The sequence below is a fragment of the Culex pipiens genome, chromosome 3 (assembly GCF_016801865.2).
Source record: "Culex pipiens pallens isolate TS chromosome 3, TS_CPP_V2, whole genome shotgun sequence".
NCBI classification, from domain to species: Eukaryota; Metazoa; Arthropoda; class Insecta; order Diptera; family Culicidae; genus Culex; species Culex pipiens.
In genome coordinates, this window is record NC_068939.1 from 108,304,511 (window position 1) to 108,328,630 (window position 24,120).

Here is a 24,120-nt window from a genome sequence, read left to right on the forward strand (position 1 = left end):
AAACGTCACCGAACTGATCTTTCCGCCGCACTGTTCACATCGATTGCAACCTCTGGCCGTAACGTTTATGGAGCCGTTCGAAACGTATTTTGACGCAGCGGTTGGTGATTTACTGCGCACGGACCTCCAGCATATGGTCAAGCGCATCGTACTTGACGTTTACGTCGGTATTAGAGAAGCATATATTGCGCTTGGAATCTTGACAATCAGTTGAAAGTGGTTTTCAATAGAGAAAGCCAAGGAACAATTCATTTTTTTACTATTATTTTTGGCCTGATGTTTGTTGAAGTCCATTTTAAACCATTAATACATTTCCAAAGGATAATGATAACAATAAAACGTGTTATCGATAATTGAAGACAGTGATCGGGTGTTGGAGGACTGTGATATACATTGATCCCTGTTGCGATGTGAATTTTCATGTTTTATTTCGGTTTAACTAATAGACACAGAAAAGTTGTAAAATATTGTCTTAATTTAACGTGTTTTAAAATAATTTAGCGATATCCTAGAGCATTAAAACACATTAAACCATTGCTATCGTCTAGATCATGCATAAGTGATAAATAGTTATGAATTGTTTACAGAAATGCAATTTCGTTCTAACAATCCATCAATTTATTTACAAGAAATTTGATGTATGGCTTTCGATAAAATTTTCGCTAAATACTTCATAATTTTGCTGTTTAAATAAGTTCACTCGTGAATAATTTAAGTTTTCGTACGTTATTACAAAAATGCTACTCTAAATAGGTTGCACACCTTTTTTTTCTTCGCTTAAATAAGGAATTACTCGTTACGATAGTTTTCAATAGGGCGAAACCCTCAGATGTAAACAAACTGAGTTTTTGTCAGAATCATATAAAGCGAACAAAACTGATCCTAAAACACCCTCCATCATCACAAAATTCCGAAAATACGTAGTTTTACAAACAAAACACAAAAGGGCTAATCAACAACATCAATCAAAACAAACCAAATTGCTCTTAGGTATCAATCCTTGGCTTGCGTATTGTCTTTTTGAATATTTATTTATATATATTTAATTTTTTCTTGTTGTAGGTAAGTAGTTGTATGTATGATATGTAACATAATCATTCTTACCTTTGACTTGTTCCACCAATGCAGTTCCTTCGCCCTGGAGCGCACGTGTATGCAGAGCATTCTCCACACTTCCTTCGCCCTGGGCGCCTTGAGCGACTTGCAATTCTGAAAAAAATGTATGAGTTCTTCATTCCAATGCTTTTCAAAGAATGGGTTGAAAATCTGACCGAAAAAAAACACGAAAAGCCATGGGGGGAAGGGGGGTCGACGGCTGACCACGTGGCCAATATTACATCTGGGAAGTACGTCAATATAAATCCATAAAATAAAATCAAAAATATCACTTAAGAAAATTTTCCGAAAAAAAAATTAACGATCAAAACTCACGAATTCAAACCAAGTAGACAATATTACGACAGCTTATTTAAGCTTTGTTTTGATTTTTGTTTTTGTACAAATAACATGTAAAGGAAATTATTGTATGCTTGGTAGGTTAAAGATTTTGTTCTATTTTCTTCCAAATTATTTTGCAAATCAGCAAAATATGGAGCTTTCTCTCTCTCTCTCTCTCTCTTTGAACTTTGCTCTCTTTTTGGATGCGTTGTATGGGAACTCGTGCATGGAGAAATCCGAACAGGTTTTAAACGTAGTATTTTTAAAAAGAACTGCTCATATTTGAAAGAATGGCAAAATTCACAAAAACATTACAACAGTCAAGAATAGGTTTTAAAAATAAAATGTTAGTAGGAGAGGATACACCTTGAAAGGCCTTGCGCTTTAGTTGTAACAGTATGCCTAATTCCATTCTAGGCTCACCAACTCGCCATGGCCTAGTGGTTAGCATTTTTGCTTACCAATCCAAAGGACGGGGGTTCGAACCCCGCCTCCAGCGACTTTGGTTTTTCGTTCATATTCAGCATTTCAAGTACTTCTATGTCCTTAACTTTCTCGATGAGAGCAGATGGGAATCAAACCCCCATTCGCTTACAAAGCGAACACTGTAACCAGCTGCTCATACTCACAATATCTCACTCACAGAAAAAATCGGATTTGTTATTAATAAAATATGTTTTTCAAGAATATTTAAGAAGTTTATAATTATTATTATTTGTTTCATTTCTTAACATTCGACCTTTTATCCTTACGACGTTTTGTCCAGTCGACCATTTGTCCATTCGACCTTATGTCTTTCGACCTTTTGGCATTCGACCTTTGGTCCAATTGACTGTTTGTCGCACATCCGAGAAATAATGGTACAAAATTACTTTTTTGGACACATGGAATCAATGCTCACTTGTTTATGCAATATTTTATCCTTTTATTTGGTTTGATTCATAGGAGCAATTCTCTGAGCAATTCTCTGAGATTTCTGTCATTCGTTTTTTTTTGTATTTTTTAATCCGGCTGAAACTTTTTTGGTGCCTTCGGTATGCCCAAAAGCCATTTTGCATCATTAGTTTGTCCACATAATTTTCCATACAAATTTGGCAGCTGTCCATACAAAAATGATATGTGATATATAACTCGGTCAATGAATTTTTGCACAACCTGGAAATTTCTGAAAAGTTGGCATTTTATGTCTTCTAAAACATATCAAAAAATAAAAAAAAAATAAAAATAGTGTTTTTTCGCAAATCAACTTTTAATGACAAAAAGTTAAATAAAAAATCACCAAATTTTTTTTTACCCTGTATCATTTTTTTTATCAGTGTAGTCCATATCCATACCTACAACTTTGCCGAAGATACCAAATCGATCAAAAATTTCCTTCAAAAGATACATATTTTTGAATTTTCACATATCATTTTTGTATGGACAGCTGCCAAATTTGTATTGAAAATTATATGGACAAACTAATGATGCAAAATGGCTTTTTTGGAGAACTGCTCCTGTACGAAATTGGTCTATTTTCTTAAATTTTAATTTTTGTATTTTTTAATCCGACTGAAACTTTTTTGGTGGCTTCGGTATGCCCAAAGAAGCCATTTTGCATCATTAGTTTGTCCATATAATTTTCAACACAAATTTGGCAGCTGTCCATACAAAAATGATATGGGAAAATTCAAAAATATGTATCTTTTGAAGGAAATTTTTGATCGATTTGGTATCTTCGGCAAAGTTGTAGGTATGGATATGGACTACACTGATAAAAAAAATGATACACGGTAAAAAAAATTTGGTGATTTTTTATTTAACTTTTTGTCATTAAAAGTTGATTTGCGAAAAAACACCAATTCTCTATATTCTGCTTCTTCGGACTTAGTTGATACAACTTTTAGTTGCTGAGATATTGCAATGCAAAGGTTTAAAAATAGAAAAATGGATGTTTTCGAAGTCTCACTTAAGCAACCCACCATTTTTTAATGTCGATATCTCAGCAACTAATGGTCCGATTTTCAATGTTAAAATATGAAAAATTTGTGAAATTTCCTGATCTTTTCGAAAACAATATTTTCCACATTTTCAAATCTAGATCAACATTTCAACAGGGCAAACATTCAATATTACAAAGTTGAAAAATTTTTGCGACCAATATTTAAATTTTTTTTGCAAATCAAGTTTTAGTAATAAAAAGTAAAATAAAAAAATCACCAAATTTTTTTTACCGTGAATCATTTTTTTCCAGTGTAGTCCGTATCCATATCTACAACTTTGACCAAGACAAAGTATGCTCAGAATTCCCGACTTTTCCCGACTTTTTGTCAAAAAATCACAAATTCCCGACTTTTTCCCGATTTTGGCGAATTTCTGACTTTTTCCCGATTTCCCGACTTGAGTGGCCACCCTGTCTAATAGTTAAACATTTACAGACAACTATTCATACATTTTCTGTCAAATCATGCAAGTCTTCGTCACGTGGTTTATGCACGACCCCGTCGAGGGTCAACTGAGGTCCCCCCCCCTCCCCCCCTCTCCTACAATGGCCTTTCATGTTTTTTTTTCGGTCACCGAACCTTGAAAGAAATTGTATTTTTTCTATGATCGATCACAACTCTCTCTACTTTTGGCAATTGAGGCCATTTTGCGAACCACTATTCAGCACCCAGCCTAGGGGTAGCGAAAGACGCCATCATGAAAATCATAAAACACTGAACATAAACTTAAATTTTCACAATAATATAACAATTTTACAGTTTACCTACCCTTAATTGCACGCAATCCGTGCTGTTGCGGGGTTTCCGGCGCGGGTTTTCCTTGGGAATTCATTCTCCAAAAATTTTTCGCTGAGCTTACGGTTTTGTTCGACTCGATTCACTTGTGGCTAGCTTGGAAGTGACGAAATAAACACGGAGAATCGGCATTACACTTTTTGCAGTTCGATTTTACACCACCGGCTAGTTTAAACCCTCGAACTGAAAAAAGTGTAAAGTGCGAACTGCAAAAAGTGTAAAAGTTACACCTTTGCCAGTTCAGGGGTCCGAACTGAAAAAGGTGTAACTTTTGGACTTAGAATAATTTCGAGATTTTTGTCCGCTGTCAAATCGGGACTTAGTGCAATTTTGGAGTTGGTGGCAAGAGTAGGTGCTGAGGTAAGTTTGGCTTTGAATTGCGCACAGTTGCCGAAAAAGGCAATATTCCGCTTTCGCAAACCGGATAACGTTCTTCGTTGCGTGCCGGTGGACACTGTTGTGGCCGATTCCGGTTGAATCCTTGGTTCCCCGGTCTGGGGGAAGCGGATTTGTACCGCCCGGAAACGATTTTTCGAAATCGTTGGCGAAGATCGGAAAAGGCCGATTCCTGTTGAATTCTTGATTCCCCGGTCTGGGCGAAGCGGAATTGTATTTTTTTAAAGTCATACAACTAATACAATTCATTATTTTTTTCTCCAGACAACCCGGTCCAGATCTACGCCAGTGCTCAAGCAAGATCTACAGCGACGAGGAGGACATCGACGGGATGCCGCTAGTCACCACGGAGGACATTGACTGCGTTCCGATGCAGAGCTCGGAGAAGAAGCTAAGAACATCCCATCCAAGTGGGAAACGGTCACGACCAGTAAGTGAGGCACGCTGGGTCCGGTTGCACCTGCTCCACCGCACATTTCACTACGCGAAGATGACGATTCCGACGACGGTGGAGGCAGCAAGGCCAACCAAGCTCGCCTGCTGAGGATGCATGAGGTGCAGATCGTCCAGCATAAGGACCAGTTTGAGTCCGGCACGAGTCAGGTGCACGTCGGCTGGACCCTCGGGGAAGAAATCGCTCACTACCCGCAAGCACAAAAAGTCTCGCCGATTTTCGTCGTCGGAGTACGTCCGCGAAATCACAAGCAAGTCGTCCCGTGCCCCCTCTACTCCAGCAGAAGTATATTTCACCGGTCTGAACGAGTCACAGTTGACGTCAAAACCTCGGTTAGGGCGCACGTCTTTACACTTTCGCGCTGCGAGTTGTTTTTTTCGCTAATAGTTGCAACCACTCTTCGCGCTAGGCAAATATTGCCTACTGGCCCGCATCATGAACGAGATGCGTGGCTACCGTAAAAACACGGTGGTGATCGATTTTGGACCGGTCCCAAAAAAACCAACAATAACACAAATCCGCAAGTTCGCCTTCGAGCAGCTCAATCTCAAACTAGACATCACACAAATTCGCAACCTCCAGCTCAGCATGACCAAGTCATTTGTTTACATCGAGATGAGTCCAGAAATCAGCGCAGAGGAACTGGTGGCAGAGTTCGACATGAAGCTCACTATGACGTCGGAAGATGGAGTACAAACTCCGATCCCGCTGCACACTGCAGATGGAGCTACCGAAGTTAAGATCCACGATCTTCCCCCCTACATGCCCACCCAGATTATCGCGCAACACCTAGCAGAGTTCGGCGAGATTCTGTCCATCACAGATGAGCTGTGGAAGGAACACTTCCCGGGTGTACCGACAGGTACGCGGATTGTTCGGATGAGGATCCGGAAACCTATTCCATCCTATGTCAACATCGGGGAAGAAGTGGGGTACGTTCGTTACCGAAATCAGCGACCCACCTGCAGACACTGTTCCCGCTATCTCCACGTTGGACAGAAGTGTTCTGACGTTAAGAAGGCTATTACGGGCAGCGTTAACAGCCGCTTGACACTGGCCGACATCGTGTTGGGTGTAAACCCGAGCACCGAAGAAAAACAAAACACCGAAACCCTACCAGCACCACCTCCATTGATGCCACGACCCTCTCTCCCGATCGAGACGCTGAACGAGGAACAACTCCTTGCCGATGAGGAGGCTCCGGCGATCCCTGAAGTCGTTCCGGAACAAGAAATCAAAGGAGACTCGACTTTTCCAGAACTAGATTTCGCTGGAGATGAAAACTACGAGATTTCAAGTGATGAGGATACAAAAATGCAGACGGATGAAGCCGAGTCGGAAGCCGATTCAGCTGAAGATACAACTGCAGGGAAGAAACGCCCCGCACGTCCCAAGCCGCAGAAGAAGTCCAAACGGCTGTCCGGATCCAAGTCCAAATCTGGCTCCTCCAAGTAACTTTGTTTTCAACTTGATTTGCATCACCACGTTATCTACATCAAACTACTCATCGTCATCACAAACTCGCCACTCTTCAGCAACCATTTATTTCGCGCAACACATAGTTCTTAAAGGTAAAAAGCTCCGGTATATGTCCTGCCGAAGCGTCCACAGATACTGCCATCCCATTCAAAGCTCCCAAACTGCTCACAGATTTTCCGAACAAGGCGCTCCTGGAGTCGCTTACTGCCGCACGTCTGGCTCGTCGTCGTTGAAGAAAGAATACCATCACGCCGCTTCACCTGTTCGCATAGGTAAGAAGCTCAAGTCCAGGTATATGTCCTGCCGAAGCACCAGATACTGCCCGTCCTTCAAAAGTTCTCAAACTGCTCACAGATTATTCGAACATGGCGCTCCTGAAGTCGCTCCCCGTCGCGCGTCTGGCTCGTCGTCGTTGAAGAAAGAATACCATCACGCCGCTTCTCCTGTTTCTATAGGTAAGAAGCTCAGGTCCAGGTATATGTCCTGCCGAAGCACCAGATACTGCCCGCCGTTCAAAAGTCCTCAAACTGCTCACAGATTGCCTGGCCGCTCTGCATCTATTATCCGCATCTACGGCTCGACGTCGAGCACACAAACTGCTCGCAGATTTTCCTGCCGAGCTGAACTTGGAATCCGCAACCGAATCACACCCTGCCCGGCGATGAGGACAACATATCAACAAGCAGCTTCACCTAGCTCCACAGGTAAGAAGCACAGATATATGTCCTGCCGAAGCACCTCCGGATACTGCCTTTTCTGCAAAAGAATCTCAATTACTCACAGATCGCAGCACACATCGTGGTGTGCAGAAAATTTGCACGGAACTTACCTGCCGGGACGTGCACCGCCTCGCCAACGGCTGGTGATAATTGAAACACGGAAGTTCAAACTCGCATCAACACACGGTCCAAGAAAAAACAGGTGAAAGCAGCGCTTTTGGAAGTGGTATTCGCGATCAAAAGCTCAAAAATTCCGACAGATGGCGCAAAGCATCGAAGAATTACGATTCAAATTTTCGCTGTTCGGTTACATACCCAGTCACGAAATATTCTAGCAGAGCTGTTTCTGTCAGAATCCTGCTAGAACAATAGAACATTTCTGCTAGAATGCTTTAAGAATATCCAGCTCTGTAAGAACTCTGATAGAATCCTGCTAGAACGTCGTGACTGGGTAGGAATGCAAACTTAAAATTGAATTTACAGCTCATAGAACAACTTTTGAGAAAAAATTCAAGTAGTACGATTGTTAACTCTTTGCCCTCTATAAATTTACGCAATAAAAAAAAATTGAAAAAAAATAATTTTGAAAAAATAATATTGTTTAAAATGATAGAGCATCAAAAGTTAACAAAGTATCAGCTCGAATTTTTGCTCAAAAGTTGTTCTCAACGCTGGAATTTAACAAAACAGAATTCGCATACATAACCTCAAAGGGAGGAAATTGAAGAATTCGACGACGTTTTTTCCGCTAGGTTCGCTGTTGTTCCAGCGGTGTTCGGAATGACAGCCCCCATACAGTTTGAGCAGTTTTTAGGGAAAAATCGCGTTTATAATGAAAAATCAAGCATTTTCAGAAAAGTGGGGTATTGCAAAGTGTGGCAATTTCGCTAACGATCATAATGCGTGGTTATTTGTAGTGATTAAATGTGACTGGTATTTTATTTAAACGATTTTTCTAAAAAGATGATTGATATTTTATATAACTTGAGTTAAATGTTGCAAAAGTTAAAAGTAATGATGAATAATATTATATATCGACTCGAGGCTCGAGCCAAAATTCTCAGAGGGAGCAAACGTCAGATTGTTTTGTTTGTTGTGATTCGTATTTTTTTGCCAAAGGATGATTATTTTCGCAGCGAGAACCCAGGAACCACCGGATTAGGGCGGCACGGATCAATCCCCTCTTCGTCGGATCAAACCGTAACGTGCCAACAGTCCTGAGGCGGGACCTTCCGGGTGGAAGATGACCAAACGGTGGTTTAGGAAAAGCGGCGAAAGCGCGGACGTCGAGGAGGAGCTGTGGCAAGAGTTGCTGGATGTTAGCGCCGAGTTCAACTTTCTGCTAAACAGTTAGTGCTGGTGGAGAAGCGCAAAAAGGACGAGAATGTTGGTACTCCAGAAAATTACCAGCTGGCGTGAGTTCCGGACATGGAAGCAAAATGGGAGAAAAAGTGTGGAGGTGAAATGTAAGGTGATGGTGCGGAACTGCAGGTCTGGGAGCAGTCTTTTGATTGTAAGTTTGAGAGGCGAGAGTTACTTTTGAAATATTCTCTGTCTAATCTTTATTTATATAGGTACCACTTTGACTCCATCAAGCAAGTCTCAGCGGTCGCCTTCATCCACAAGCTCGGCCCGCCGACAATATCACCGGATCGCTGCGGCAAGGTAACAGCTGCACGGCCAGCCTCAGCCTGCTGACCTCGCTGAAACCCAACCCGACACGATCGTTTTGACAAGCTGAAACTGCTGTCTAAATCATGCATTGAGCGCACGATAAAGGACAAACCGTACTAAGAGCTCAACCGGAACCTGTGATGCAATCTACTTGCGAGAGTCGAGCGTGAGTAGAGCGTCTCGCTCGAAGCCGGAGATCACCTGTGTTGGCGGGACCAAACAGCACCACTGGTTAACTAGATGACATCCTAGTGGGTGGCCGGACCGAAGAGGAACATCAGCGGAAACTACCGCTCGCCCTCGAACGCAAGCAGGACTACGGCTTCACTGTGCGCATCGAAAAATGCAGCTTCAACATGCGCCAGGTTAAGTACCTGGGCCAGATCCTGGATGCAGACGGAATCTACCCGGACCAGGATAAGATCCCGTCTCTGCACTGCTCTCTTACCGGGGGCCGTGAACTGTAACGGCAAGTACGTGAAGCAGATGCGCACCCTCTGCGAACCGATGGACCAGCTGCTCAAAGGGGCGCCAAGTTTGTGTGGTCTCCGGCGTGACAAAAGTCATTTGATCGCTTCCGGGACTGAGAGGTCGAATCGCGCACAAGTTTCCTGACGGATCCATTAAGGCCCTTCTACCACGTGTCTCGGAGCCTGACTTCAGCCGAAAGCAACTACAGCCAGATTGAGAAGGAGGCGCTGATGTTTGCCGTGACGCGGTTCCATCGCATAATTTTCGGTCGTCGGTTTACTCTGGAGACCGCTTTTGGCAATCTTCGGCTCAAAAAAGGGCACTCGCATCTACACGGCCAACCGGCTGCAGCGATGGGCCCTTACGCACCTCCTCTACGATTTCAAGATCTGCTACGTGTCCACGGGCAGCTTCGGCTACGCTGACATATTCTCGCGGCTGATGAATCGACACGTGTGGCCGGCTGAGGTGTTTAATCGAGCTGGAGCACAGCATTCGGATTGTCATCAACGCGTCGCTGCAGGCTCTCACACTCTCGTTCTAGACGGTCAAGGGTGAAACACGAACGAGAACTGGCCAGAACAGAAGTCGAGCATTACCGATCTTGAAATCCCGCAATTCTATCTCCGACGCGATGGACTGTCCGTCGCTGCGAGGTGTTTGATGTACAGTGTGAAATTGGTGGTGCCTCCCGCACCAGAAACGCACGCGGATGATCGCCCGACAGTACGAACACCGACGAGGAGGTGACCAAGCTCATCAAGACCAGCAACGAATGCGCCATTGTAGCCAGAACCGATCGGAAGACAAATTTGGAATCTTGGCCAGCTCCGGAGAAGCCGTGGCAACGGTACAGCTGCTGGGACCACTTACGAGATGGCGAATCCGTATGCCGATGTCAAGGACTTGGACGAGCATCTGAAGCAGCTCGAACGAATCTGTTGTTGTACCTTGCATTATGTATTCTTCAAGTTTGTAAAATTTATTTAGGGTCCATCCATAAACCACGTGGACACCTTAGGGGGGGGGGGGGGATTCAGCGGTTGTCCACGATCCATATAAAAAAAATGTTTTGTATGGAAATTGTCCACAAAGGGGGAGGGGAGGGGGGGGGATGGGTTCGAGATTTCAAAAAGTGTCCACGTGGTTTATGTATGGTCCCTTATCACATTAAATATTATTATCGGGGTAGGAACAGCGGTTAACTTAAAGACCATTGCTGTTGTATCGTGTTCAAATTTCATTTCATCTTGAGAAAGCAAACCACTTGCAGGCCAAGGATTGATACTTAAGAGCATGCAATGGCACTGACCTTGTTGCGTGCTCTTCGGTTGACGTCCACGTAAGGAACATCCTGGAAGGAGCGTAACTAACTACATCCGTAGTTCTGTTAGATCATCCGAATTATCTTGATCAGAACAGTATAGCTCTGGTTCCTTGCGAGTGTCCTATTTTCTTACCTCCACGTTGGCTTGGTTTTCATGATGACCTAGCTGGTGGCCTGTGGAAACGGATCGTAATTCTTTGACCACCGCGGGTCAGAGTCGAGACGGCTGAAAGAAAGGGGCGCAACAATGTGGGAAAGGGAAGTAATTTGTGATTGTAGACGGTATTGTTTCGATTCGCAGTATGTTGAGTCAACTGCTGTGGATGTACCTAAAACATCGCACAACGGAGTTTCTCTTCTCTTCATTCTCAGCTACCACCTATCTCCTATTTTTATTTTGCTTTACTTATTCACACTTCTTCACTGATTCTTCTATTTAATATCCATCATTTGATTTTGATTTTACTAACTTTTGATTCTCTTATCTCTCAAAACTTTTCCACTCTTTTTTACCAATTGTTACTGCTGTAACAAACTTTGTTTTGTATTTTTTTTTTCCTTAAAAATATACTTTTCCTTAATGTACTAGTAATATCAAGTCTATTTATCATTCGCCTAATCTTTTTTGTTCCGATCACCAAATGAAAACTTCTTGCAGCTGCGTGTGTACGTACAGCTCAAAACTGTAAGTTTATTTAGAGAGAAATAATTCATCGAATCTAATCCATATAATCTACCAACTTACATCAATTAGTTTTCTTCGATACTGGGTTGATCGAACAATACAATTTTCCACCCGCTTTTTAATTCAACCTGCGTGTTAGAATAAACAATTAGCTTCAAAATACAGTTTTGCGCCCCTTTTAACTCACGTATCCGAAACCAAACAAATCGATATATTTAGCCCCTGCTCAAAAATGTGAAGAAATCCAATTTTAATCTTCTTGCAAACTAGAATAACTGTTTTTCGCTTCGTAAACTGCAAAATGTGAGTTAATGTGACGACGCGGTCTTCTTGTCAATCGTACTTCCGCAGTCGGCTGACAACGTCAGGTTGACAGGCGGCGCAGCGGCCGGAGTCGGCACGGTGCGTTTAGCGGTGTTGTCCAACGGCGGTGCCAACAACTCCCCCTCCCGTAACTCTGGTCCAGGACCAGGGTTCTGGTCAGATTTACTCCTACACTCCAGTATCGCTAGCTTTGCGATGGGACGCCGATAAACGCCTTTCGAAGTTCTCACCATTGCTTGACGTACTCTCCCGTCGACTCCTCGGATGACCTTCTCGACGATACCCCGAATCCAGGTTCTGCGGTTGTTTCCGTCGACCAAGTAAACCAGCTCTCCTTCTTCGATCGGTTTTTGTTCTGCACACCATTTGGTCCGCTGGTTGACGGTGGGCACGTACTCTTTCAGCCATCTCTGCCACAACATATCCGCGAGCTGTTGAGACCGCTTATAGTTGTCGCGCAGTGCTTCTGCTGAGCTCGCCGGAACGTTGGCTTCCTCTCGCTCCCCAGCAGGAAGACCGCGGATGAAGTGGTTGGGCGTTATTGCTTCGTCTTCAGCAGATTCTTGCGGGATATAGGTGAGGGGCCGTGAGTTCACCATGTCCTCAGCTTCAGCCAGCACGGTGTGAAGAATCTCGTCCGTCAGCTTCTTTCCATCGTGTAGAGCCTTGAGTGCGTCCTTCGCCGATCGTACTAGCCGCTCCCAAACTCCACCAAAGTGCGGCGCCGCCGGAGGATTGAAGTTCCAGCGAGTCCTCGCGTCTGTGAAAATGTCCGCACATTCCAGTTCGATGCACTTGACCTTCTGGACCAGTTCCTTACTGGCGGCTTGAAAGTTAGTGCCATTATCGGAGAAGATCTCCAGTGGTGCACCTCTCCGGCAGATGAAACGCCTGATCGCCATCATACACGACGCGCTGCTCAAGCTGTGGGCGACTTCCATATGGATTGCTCGAGTTACAAGGCACGTAAACAGACATATCCACCTCTTTTCGGCGCGTCTGCCGATGGTGACGATTACGGGACCGAAATAATCGATACCTACGTAGCTGAATGGACGCAATTGGGGTGTGAGGCGCTGCACCGGAAGAGGGGCCATCCTGGGAACTGCTGGTTGACACTTGTTGTTGTTGCACCACGTGCAGGTCTGCATCACCTTCAGGACTGCAGCTCTGATGTTCTGGACGTAGAACCGTTGGCGCAGTTCGTTTACCACCGTCTCTCGATTTGCATGGCCGAACTTCTGGTGGTAGAGATCAAGAAGCTTATTGGTGATGACATGTCCTTTCGGCAGCACGATGGGGAACCGCTGTTCAAAGGGTAAGAATTCGGCGTGGGCCGAACGTCCTTCCATCCGGATGACTCCATACTCGTCCAGGAAAGGTGCTAACCGGTGTAGTGGGCTGGAACGTTCGATGGAGTGCCACTTCTGTTGTTCCAGTTCCCGGTTCTTAAGCAGAATCTTCTTCTCGTCCGGAAAACCTTCTTGTTGTGCAGCTTGCCACAGGTGGTTCTCTGCTCGTTGATATTCGTCGCGGGTAAGAGGGACTTTCACCAGCGACTCGGTCCGCATCACGGACCGTTCCAGGTTGAATGTGGCTTGTAGTGTCTGAATTGGCTGCTTTTTCTGCTTCCGGCGCAGATTGGTGATGAACCGAAACACGCAGGCGACGGTTCTTACCATGACCTTCCATCGTGAGAAGTGAGTAGGGTCGATGAGGCACGAGGCGAACTCAATCTCGTGAAAGAGGTAGAAGGCTCGCAGTTCTTCTCGGACGTTGGGCGCCGGCAGCTCCCGCAGGATCAGGTCTTCTTCTGGTATGAACAGCTCTTCCGGACCAAGCCATTCGCTGTCGCCGTCCAGTGGTGGTCCGTGTTTTCCCCATTTGGTCAGCACATCAGCGATGTTGAACTTAGTCGCTACGAACTGCCAGTCGTCCACGTCTGTGTGGCTGAGGATTTCTCCGATTCGGTGTGCCACGAACTGTTTGTACTTCTTGTGGTCGGACTGGATCCACGAAAGCAGCGTCGCGGAATCGGTGTGCATTACTGTTCGTCTAATAGGAAGGGTGTGATTCGCTTTGATCGCTGCTGCCATTCGAGCCCCCAATGTTCCGGCTTGCAACTCCAGGCGAGGAATCGACAAGTACTGCAGCGGGGCCACCTTTGCTTTTCCCGTCACCAATGATACTTTCGGCTTACCGTGCACCCAGATTCGAAAGTACGCGACGGCCCCGTAAGCCTCCTCGCTTGCGTCCGTGAATACGTGGAGTTCAAGGTTTACGTAGTCCGACAGCTTTGCTCCGAGGAAGTAGCATCGAGGGACGGTCATAGCTTGCACGCGCGGTAGAAGTGCGATCCATTTGAACCACTTTGCTGCCGAGTTCTCGTCCAAGACTTGATCCCACGGGCACCCATTTCTCCACAGGTCCTGAATGATGATTTTGCCGAAAATGGTAAACAGCGCCCACAAGCCGAGGGGATCGAAGAAGCTCATGACGATGCTCAACAGGATTCGCTTGGTCGGCAAGATTCCTTCTGTCAGGTACGGCTGGAGGTCCTCACGTAGGTTGGTGGCAAACACAAACACATCCTCGATCGTGTCCCATGACATGCCCAGGACTCGCTGCATACCGCTGCTCTTGTCGCCGCCGATGGGTACCAGCTGGCTTTCAACTTGAACTCCAAAATGCTGCAGGAACTCAGTGCTGTTTGACACCCACTTGCGTAGCTGAAACCCAGCTTTGGAGTGGATGAACGCTACTTCGCTAGCACGCTTGATAGCCTCTCCAACGGTGAACGTCGAGTCCAAATAATCATCGACGTAATGGCTACCAACGATTGCCTGGACCGCGTCCGGATACTGCTCGGAGTACTCTTCCGCATTCCTGTTTTTGATGTACTGGGCGGAGCAAGGTGAGCATGCCGCACCGAAAGTGGCGACATCCATCACGAAAATCACCGGCTGGTTAGATCCATTGGGCCGGTACAGGAACCTTTGTGCAGATTTGTCACTCGGTTGAATTTGCAGCTGATGGTACATTTCGGCAATATCGCCACCGAAAGCGATGGGGCGCTCTCGAAATCGACTCAACACGGTTGGCAGGCTTGTCAGAAGGTCTGGGCCTTTGAGCAACTCTGTGTTCAGTGACTTCCCTCGTACGGACGCTGCGGCGTCCCATACAAGTCGGACCTTTTCCGGTTTCTTTGGGTGCTTGACGACGTTCAGGGGTAGGTACCAGATCTTGCCTGGCTCAGCTTGGTTCAGCTCGTTGGGTGTAGCGACGTGGGCGTAGCCTTTCTGCTGGTATTCTGCGATTTGCTCATCCACGTTCTTCTGCAAAACCGGATTCTTCGCCAACTTCCGCTCTAGCGCCTTCATGCGCTTTAGCGCCATCGGAAAACTGTCCGGTAGCTGCGGGTTGTCGTTGCGCCAAAGGAGCCCCGTTTGGAAGCGATCACCAACTCGGATTGTAGTCTTCTCCAACAGGTCTCGCGCTCTGCAGTCCTCTGTTGATTCGGGAAGCGCTGCGACGGCCAGTCCGGAGTCTTCTAGGGTGAAATGTCTACGCAGTAGTTCTTGTAGGTCATGGTCCGACAGGTTACCGGCAGCGTGGTGGCCGGTATACCCGGACACTACGTCGTCGCCAGCTTGAGGGCCGTAGATTGTCCAACCGAGTTGTGTCCGAACAGCTATTGGCTCTCCTGGATTGCCAATGCGCGACTCAAGTGGAGCGTACACGTGTAGATGCTTGAGGCCGATCAAAATTTGCGGAGTACCATTTGCATAGTCGGCCAGGGGAAGACCACGCAGATGTTTGAAGCGAGCGGCTACTTCTGAATACTGCACCCTTTGTTCTGGTAGCTGCAGATGTTGTACCGTGTGCACGTTACGCAGCAGAAAACGGTTTCGAGAATCCGCCGCGGAAACCGACACATCCACCGACCTTGAATCTCGCTCCATCCGACTCATACCAGCTGTCCACTTGACGAGTATCGGCTTCCTGGTTCCTTTTAGCTTCATTTGATCCGCAACGCTGCTGTCCATCAAGGAGAAAGATGAACCTTCGTCAAGGAAGGCGACGACATCAAATGTGCGACCGTCGTGGTAGATCTTGATCGGGACAACGCGGAAGATCACGGGGTGTTGCTCTGAACTGTGCACGTGACAGTCCGTCGAAAGTGGTGCCGGTGGACCCGGCGGGTGTAGAAGGGGGTGGTGACGTTCTTTGCAACTTCCAACATTGCAGTGACCCTTGAAACGGCAGCGCGTTTGTCCGTGCTCGTTTAGACACAGCTGACATAAATTCCACTCCTCGGCAATATTCATTCGAGCTTCCCAAGCCAGCTTAAGGAAATCATCGCAGAACCGAATGCGGTGATCGGTTCGATTGCACGCGCGGCATGGTCTGCGACCTCCATAATCATCACCCCTGCTCTGCTTCGACAGCTGCTCGGCATCTAGGTGTGTGTTTAAGAATCCCTCGTCTCTGCCTTTCGGTTTCTTTTCATGGCGCTCTCGGATCGGGCGTCGCTCCTCCTGTGGTTCGGAGTAGGCTGTGGCCTCCGTCGCTTCGGAGACCCTTTCAGAGAGAAAGTCGGCAAATGTGCTTAAGTTCACCGCAGCGAACTGACGCTTGTACCGCACCCACTCAACCTTGGTCGGATCGGGTAACTTTTCCACCAGTTCCGCGATGAGCATTGGGTTGACTAAGTGATCCACCATTCCCGAGGCCACCAGATGGTCGCACAGTTGTTGCACGACTACCCCGAAATTAATGAATGTGTAAAGGCGATCCATTCGTGGGGACTCCGCCTTCCGAGCCTTTTGCATCAAGCAGTGGAGAAGTTGTTCCGGCCTGCCGTAGAGCAGTCTGAGCGTCTCGATTACCCTTGGGACAGATTCCGGGTACAGCAGACTGGTCTGCACACGTTCCAGCGCTCGTCCTTGGATGCTTGCCTGAAGTCTACCGAGATTCTCGAGGTTGGTCCAGTTACAAGCGCGGTTGCCGTTGTTAAAGCTGCTGATAAACATGGGCCAGTCCTCTGGCCGCCCCGTGAACACTGGTAGATTAGCAAATGGTCCTTTTCGTGCAGCAATCTGCGCTCTAGTCAGTTCGGGCACGTCGTAGAAATCCGGTGCTGGATTTGGAACCGGCGCTGGATTCGGGGCCGGCGCTGGGTTCGGGGCCGGAGCTGGATTCGGGGCCGGCGCAGGGTTCGGAGCCGGCGCTGGATTCGGGGCCGGCGCTGGATTCGGGGCCGGCGCTGGATTCGGAGCCGGCGCTGGATTGGGAACCGGCGCTGGATTCGGGGCCGGCGCTGGGTTCGGAGCCGGAGCTGGATTCGGGGCCGGTGCTGGATTTGGAACCGGCGCTGGGTTCGGAGCCGGCGCTGGATTCGGAGCTGGCGCTGGATTTGGAACCGGTGCTGGATTCGGGGCCGGCGCTGGGTTCGGAGCCGGCGCTGGATTCGGGGCCGGCGCTGGATTCGGAGCCGGCGCTGGATTTGGAACCGGCACTGGATTCGGGGCCGGCGCTGGGTTCTGAGCCGCCGCTGGGTTCGGAGTCAGCCGCGGAGACGGCGCCGGTAGCGGTGGTGCTGGCCACTGGAATTGATTCTGTGGATTCGGCCCCGGCGGTCTGGAAAACGAGTTCTCTGCTGACTTGCCAGTTTTCACGTCGGGATGTTTGATAGGGGTAGAATACTTCGGGAACGCTCCACGATAGTCGTTGAAAGGCACAATTTCTCCGCCTACAGCACCTTCTTCTTCTTGCGACCCGTTGACTACGTGTCTGAATTCCACGTAGAGTTCATTTCTCCGCTGGTTCAAATCGGCATCCAGCGCCGCCTTTTGCTCCAGCATCTGCCGCTCGAGACGAAGAATCATCAATCGCTTTTCCTGCTCTCGACGGAGTTGATTTTGAAAAGCTTCCTGGAGTTGCTGCATTTCGAGCCGATGCTGCAGCTCCGCGTCCTCCTGCTCTGTTGACCCATCCGGCTTATTGATGACCGATGGGTTGGGCTTGCCTGGCAGGGTTTCGTCCACTTTCTTGGAGTCTTCCACGACGGTTGCTCCGTCATCTTCGTCGCCGGTTTGGTCGACCGCATCACCCAGGCCAGTGCACTTCTTGCAAGTGAATGACAGGTCCTTGTTGGCTTCGGTGACCCCGGCGCATTGGAGATGGAAAAAACCCTGGCATTTCTCGCAGAATACCATCTGGCTTTCCTCGTTGGGGGGTTCTTCGCACAGAGCACACTCGTAACCGGTGAGGTTATGTTTTCCGGGTGCGCTCATCGTAATTGATTTTTGAGAATTGTTCCGATCACCAAATGAAAACTTCTTGCAGCTGCGTGTGTACGTACAGCTCAAAACTGTAAGTTTATTTAGAGAGAAATAATTCATCGAATCTAATCCATATAATCTACCAACTTACATCAATTAGTTTTCTTCGATACTGGGTTGATCGAACAATACAATTTTCCACCCGCTTTTTAATTCAACCTGCGTGTTAGAATAAACAATTAGCTTCAAAATACAGTTTTGCGCCCCTTTTAACTCACGTATCCGAAACCAAACAAATCGATATATTTAGCCCCTGCTCAAAAATGTGAAGAAATCCAATTTTAATCTTCTTGCAAACTAGAATAACTGTTTTTCGCTTCGTAAACTGCAAAATGTGAGTTAATGTGACGACGCGGTCTTCTTGTCAATCGTACTTCCGCAGTCGGCTGACAACGTCAGGTTGACAGGCGGCGCAGCGGCCGGAGTCGGCACGGTGCGTTTAGCGGTGTTGTCCAACGGCGGTGCCAACATTTTTAGATTTTATTGCGAATTTATTTATTTGAATAATTCTCTACCTGTCCTATAAATTATCATTACTATAATCTAAGCTTGTTTTGTATCTCTATTTATTAACTATTGTCTAATTTTACATCTAATACATCTAGCTTCTCATTTTTATTCTTTGAAATACGATCATCATTCTCTTACAATTGATACTTGATTTTTATAAAATAAATTCTCTTTTACTGTCTATTGTTTTCAATCTTCACCCTTTTTTTCAAACAAGTGAGGTTTGAGCCCTTACTCAATTTATGGAATGGTTAAAGGATTAATACAAATATTACTATTGTACTTTTGGTAAACTTTTGAATAACATGCTTAGGTCCAAAAAATTGTAACAAAACACCGCGACATAAGAAATATCAACAGATTAACACGACTCAACATTAGGCAAGATTTCAGGAGAAAACAATACACTGTAAATAACAATTAGTTTTTGAATTCAAACTAAAAATTAAACAGTTTTTTGCTTTACTGAAAATTGATAGGCACACTATAAATGGTTAGGCGCTTATACTTACATCAAACCCTACGTAATGTACCACCCCCGGCCGAGTTAAAATGCGTAACCGGAAAAGAAGGTGTGCATGCCTGGCACGAACACTCAAAGCGTGTTCTAGCGTGTTGCTCGTACTGACTCAGAGCAAGGGTAAGATGTAGGTGTAAGGGCAGTGCGTGTTCGTCGGGAACCTAGTGCATAAGATCGGTCAAGGCCCGTTCTTACACTGAAAATTGCGAATCTTGAGAAAGCAAACCACTTGAAAAGATGCAAGGTCATGTGCATGGTTGATCCACTTACGCCAACTGCTCTAAACTTTTTTTGGATATTTTTTTAAATATTTTTTTGTTTAAACGGAATTTTTTAAAAACATTCTGAGTTCAATATTTTTAATGTAAAAAAATAACAAAATTAAAAATCTAAAAACAATTCAAAAATTAAAAAAAAATTAAATATTTCAGAAATTATAAAAATTTAAATTTTTTAAAAATTTTAAATATTTCATTAAGGAAATTCAGAAATTTTAAGATTTTTAAAGTTTTCTAAAATGTCAAAATATTCAAGATTTCCAAAATTTTCAGAAATTTAAAATTTTTAAAAATTTCAAAAGATCAAAATTTACAAAAATGGCAAAAAAAACTGTTTTTTCTTTTTTAAAGAAAATCAAAATAAAATTGAATAAATTGTAAGTAACATTAAAAAGTCAAGAACAAATTAACAAAAATATTTAATTTTAAATATATACAGAAAAATAAACTTTTTTTTATTTTTATATTTTTTTAATTTAAAAAAAATATTTTTTTTTAATTTTTGAAACTTAAAAAAAATCAATTTTTGAATTTTAAAAAAACACGTATCGAGATTTTCTCGATCAATGGTAGATCGAGAAATTACGATCGAATGATCTCAATCTACTATCGACAAATTACTTACCATCTTACCATCGAAAACTTACGACTTACCATCGAAAAATTACGATCGTGAGTCAAGAAATTACGATCGTAATAATAATACGATCGAATGCAATAATCACCACGAAAATAGTAAAATGACATATAGAAAAACAGAAAAAAAATTAAAAAAAGCTGATTACAAAAATTGGAAGAGTAAAATGGCCACATACCAAACATGAAAAATATCAAACCAGCAAAATATCAAAATGGCGTAAAAGAAAACGGCTAAATAGCTAAATAAAAAAAAGCTAAATCGCAGACTAGCAAAATAACTAAATTAAAAAAGCAATCTAGAAAACCAGTAAAAAAGCAAAATGGCAAAACAGCAAAATGACTAAACAGCAAAAAGTAAAAAAAAAAAGTAAAATTGATCTAATCTAACAACATCTAATCTAAATTAAACAATAGAAAAATGGAAAGTTAAAAACCTAAAAATTGGAAAATTAAAATAAAAAAATATATGAAAACAGCAAATAAAGCTGAATAAAAAAATAACAAGATAGCATAATGGCGAAATAGAAAAATAGCTAAATTAAAAAAAAATCAGCAAGATAACCAACCAGCTAAATAGCAAACAAGCAGAATAGGAAAATAACATTATACCAAATCAGTAAAAAACTAAAAAAAATGGCAACTTGCAAAATAGTAATTACCAGTACAGTCATCCCACATATTCGGAACACCCACATATTCGGAACACTTTTGTGGTAATTTGTCAATAGGATGCAAAATGCAACTTTTCTGCCGACCCTGCTATTTTTAGGGCCTTTATTTGGACATTCTCTTGCTATTTCACTAGTAAAAGTAGTACTTTTTAAACAAAAACTGCATTTCCAGACTATTTTATCCAGAGCAGCAAAACACTGCCTCCAAATTGCCTGTTCCATGATTGTGGGATGTTATTGTGTCTCCCACAATTGTGGAACACCTGAATTTAACTGATATTTTCACAAAAAAAAGTTATCAGACCATTCATAAAACATTACTTAGCATGAGTTTTATTGGTTTCAGAGTGCAAAGTCATTATTTTGTAAAAATATGTACTCCTGGAGAGAAAAAAAAAGTTTGTTTACATCGTAAGAAAAAAGTGTTCCGAATTTGTGGATTTCAATGGTCAATGTTTTTCTTTGAAAACTTGAAATAAAACGTAAAAATGTACAGCCGGTCTATACATCAATCGAAAGATCGCAAGAAAAGCTTTCACATAAAGGTAAAAGCAAATCATTATGTTCAATTATCGATTTTCTATGATTTGTTGAACATTGGCCGATCTGTAAACTGTTCCGAATATGAGGGATGACTGTACAATAGTAAAATTCCTAAATATCAACATTGCAAAATTCCAAATGCAAAAAGCAAACTAGGACACCATTCAAATAGCAAAACAGCAAAATGACTAGCAAAAAGCCAAAATAGAAGAATAGATAAATATAAAAAAAATCAATCGAATAGTTAAAAAAAAAACTTAAAAAAAGATAAAAACTCAAAAAAATGCATAAATGGCGAAATAACTAAATAGAAAACTAGCAAACTGGCAAAATTGCATAATAGGAAAATAGCAAAAAAAAAATAATCTGAAAGTAGAATATCTAAAAAGTTAATAAGTAAAATTGTAAAGAGCAAAATAGTAAAACAGCCAAATAGCAAACTTGCCAAATAGTTAACTGGCAAAATAGCATAACTATGACAAAATAGAAACATGTCCAAAAAAAAAGAAAAAAAGCGAAATAGCTAAATTTAAAAAGTTAAATTGCAGACTAGCAAGATAACTAAATAAAAAAGCAAACTAGAAAACCAATTAAAAAGCAAAACAGCAAAATGACTAAATAGCAAAAAGTCAAAATAGAAGAATAGAAAAAATAAAATAAAAAAAGTTAAATTGAGCAATAAAAGAGTTGAACCAGCTTCCGGCTGAAAAACTCTATAATGAAGAAAAAAAATTAACAAGAGAAAAATAGAAAGTTAAAAACATTAAAAATATGAAAACAGCAAAATAGCTGAAAAAAATAAAAAGCAAGATAGCATACATAATGGCGGAAAGACAAAATAACATAAATTCAAAAAAATAGCAAGATAGCCATCTAGCTAAATAGCAAACAAGCAGAATAGAAAACTAGTAAAATTGCAAAATAGCATAATAGGAAAATAACATTTTATCAAATCAGTAAAAATCTAAAAAGTAAAAGAGTAAAATTGTTAAGAGCATAATAGTTAAATAGCCAACATGCGAAATAGTAAATTAGTTAAATATTTAGTAACATTCCTAAATATCAAAAAGCAAACTAGCAAACCATGGTCAAATAACAAAATGGCAAAACAGCAAATTCGCAATTCGCAATTTTCAGTGTAAGAACGGGCCTTGACCGATCTTATGCACCAGGTTCCCGACGAACACGCACTGCCCTTACACCTACATCTCACCCTTGCTCTGAGTCAGTACGAGCAGCACGCTAGAACACGCTTTGAGTGTTCGTGCCAGGCATGCACACCTTCTTTTCCGGTTACGCATTTTAACTCGGCCGGGGGTGGTACATTACGTAGGGTTTGATGTAAGTATAAGCGCCTAACCATTTATAGTGTGCCTATCAATTTTCATTAAAGCAAAAACTGTTTTATATTTAGTTTGAATTCAAAAACTAATTGTTATTTACTGTGTATTGTTTTCTCCTGAAATCTTCCCTAATATTGAATCGTGTTTATCTGTTGCTATTTCTTTTGTCGCGGCGTTTTGTTACAATATTTTGATCCTAAGCATTTTAGAAAAGTTTTTCAAAAGTACAATAGTAATATTTGTGTTAATCCTTTAATCATTCCATAAATTGAGTAAGGGCTCGAACCTCACTTGCTTAAGAAAAAGGTGAAGTTTCAAAACAATGGACAGTGAAGGAAATATACTATGTAAAGAATCAATAGTAAAATAAAGATAGTAATTTATGAAGTAGATATAGAAATTAACAATAGTTAATAAAAAAGAGGTAACAAACAAGCTTAGATTGTATTGAGGGCAATTTACAGGGAAGATGAGAAATTATTCAAATAGATAAATAAAGAAAAGGCATATGATACACAAAATTGACATCGCTGCCAAATTAAGGGAAAGCAGACAGTTTGTTACAGCAGCATCAATTGGTAAAATAGAGTGGAAAAGCGTTGAGAAATAAGAGAATCAAATAAGTAAAATCGAAATCAAATGGAGGATAGTTAACAGAAGCCGTTTTAGAAAATCAGTGAAACAAAATAAATAGAAGATAGCTGTTAGCTGAAATAGAAAGAAGAGAAACCCCGTTGTGCGATGCTCAGGTACATCCACAGCAGTTGACTCAACATACTGCGAATCCAAACAATACCGTCTACAATCACAAATTACTTCCCTTTCCCACATTGACGCGCCCCTTTCTTTTAGCCGTCTCGACTCTGACCCTCGCTGGTCAACGGTTTACAAGTCGTTTCCACAGGCCACCAGCTAGGTTACACCTTGTCATCATGATTAAAACAACCGGGATGTAGAGATGAGAGTTGTGTTGTGATAAGGTTTGCAGAGCAGAAAGTACGATGTTGTCCGTTTGGAGTTCAGCGGTAAAAGAGGCCGAATGGAGCGCAAGCTCGTTTATTTAAGGTCAGATAGAGAACGCGCGTTACAAGTATTTGTGCTGTCATTTGACGGCATTCAAAACGAGGGGCACTCAACAGTCCTCCCCCCTTTGCTTAAAACTAAAGTTAATCGAACTCATTGATAAATGATAACAAATAAATGGATATAAAGAAAACTGTATCAAGTACAAATCTAATTCAACTGTTTGTATTAATTTGAAAGAACAAAGTGTTCTGTTAATGTATAATTAATCATAAATGAATTCACTGTTCGAAACAGGCTTCCTGTTTCTCTTCGAGCGCCTAAGGCAAACCGCCGGCAATTCCGCCGCGGATGCGTCTCGCTTCCGGCTTCTGGATCGTGTCGTTGCAGCTTCCGGGAAACCCCGAAACAAGCCGCTTCCGCCGTATCCGGCCCCCAACATATCTTCGTCCAAATTCAGCATCTCAACGTCCAAATCTACCACCGCCGCGTCCGGCGCAGACTTC

General features: G+C 43.3%; 3 protein-coding genes across 3 annotated transcripts in view; all 3 read right to left on the reverse strand.

Annotated features, from left to right (window-relative positions):
- Nucleotides 1-413: 413 nt before the first annotated feature.
- Nucleotides 414-24,120, reverse strand: part of LOC120430438 (protein TANC2) — a 163,681-nt gene continuing 139,974 nt past the window's right edge. Inside the window, exon 12 of the transcript XR_008212414.1 lies at nucleotides 414-762. The gene's annotated coding sequence lies outside the window, so the exon portion shown is untranslated. The remainder of the gene's footprint in view (nucleotides 763-24,120) is intronic.
- Nucleotides 11,728-16,776, reverse strand: LOC120430439 (uncharacterized). Its single transcript, XM_039595551.2, has 2 exons — nucleotides 11,989-16,776; nucleotides 11,728-11,931 (listed from the first exon to the last, which is right to left on the reverse strand). The coding sequence occupies exons 1-2, from the start codon at nucleotides 16,774-16,776 to the stop codon at nucleotides 11,728-11,730; spliced, it is 4,992 nt and encodes a 1,663-aa protein (XP_039451485.2).
- Nucleotides 16,850-18,039, reverse strand: LOC128093382 (brain acid soluble protein 1-like). The gene is made up of 2 exons (XM_052709942.1): nucleotides 17,500-18,039; nucleotides 16,850-17,383 (listed from the first exon to the last, which is right to left on the reverse strand). Exons 1-2 carry the CDS (start codon nucleotides 18,037-18,039, stop codon nucleotides 16,850-16,852), a joined length of 1,074 nt encoding a protein of 357 aa, XP_052565902.1.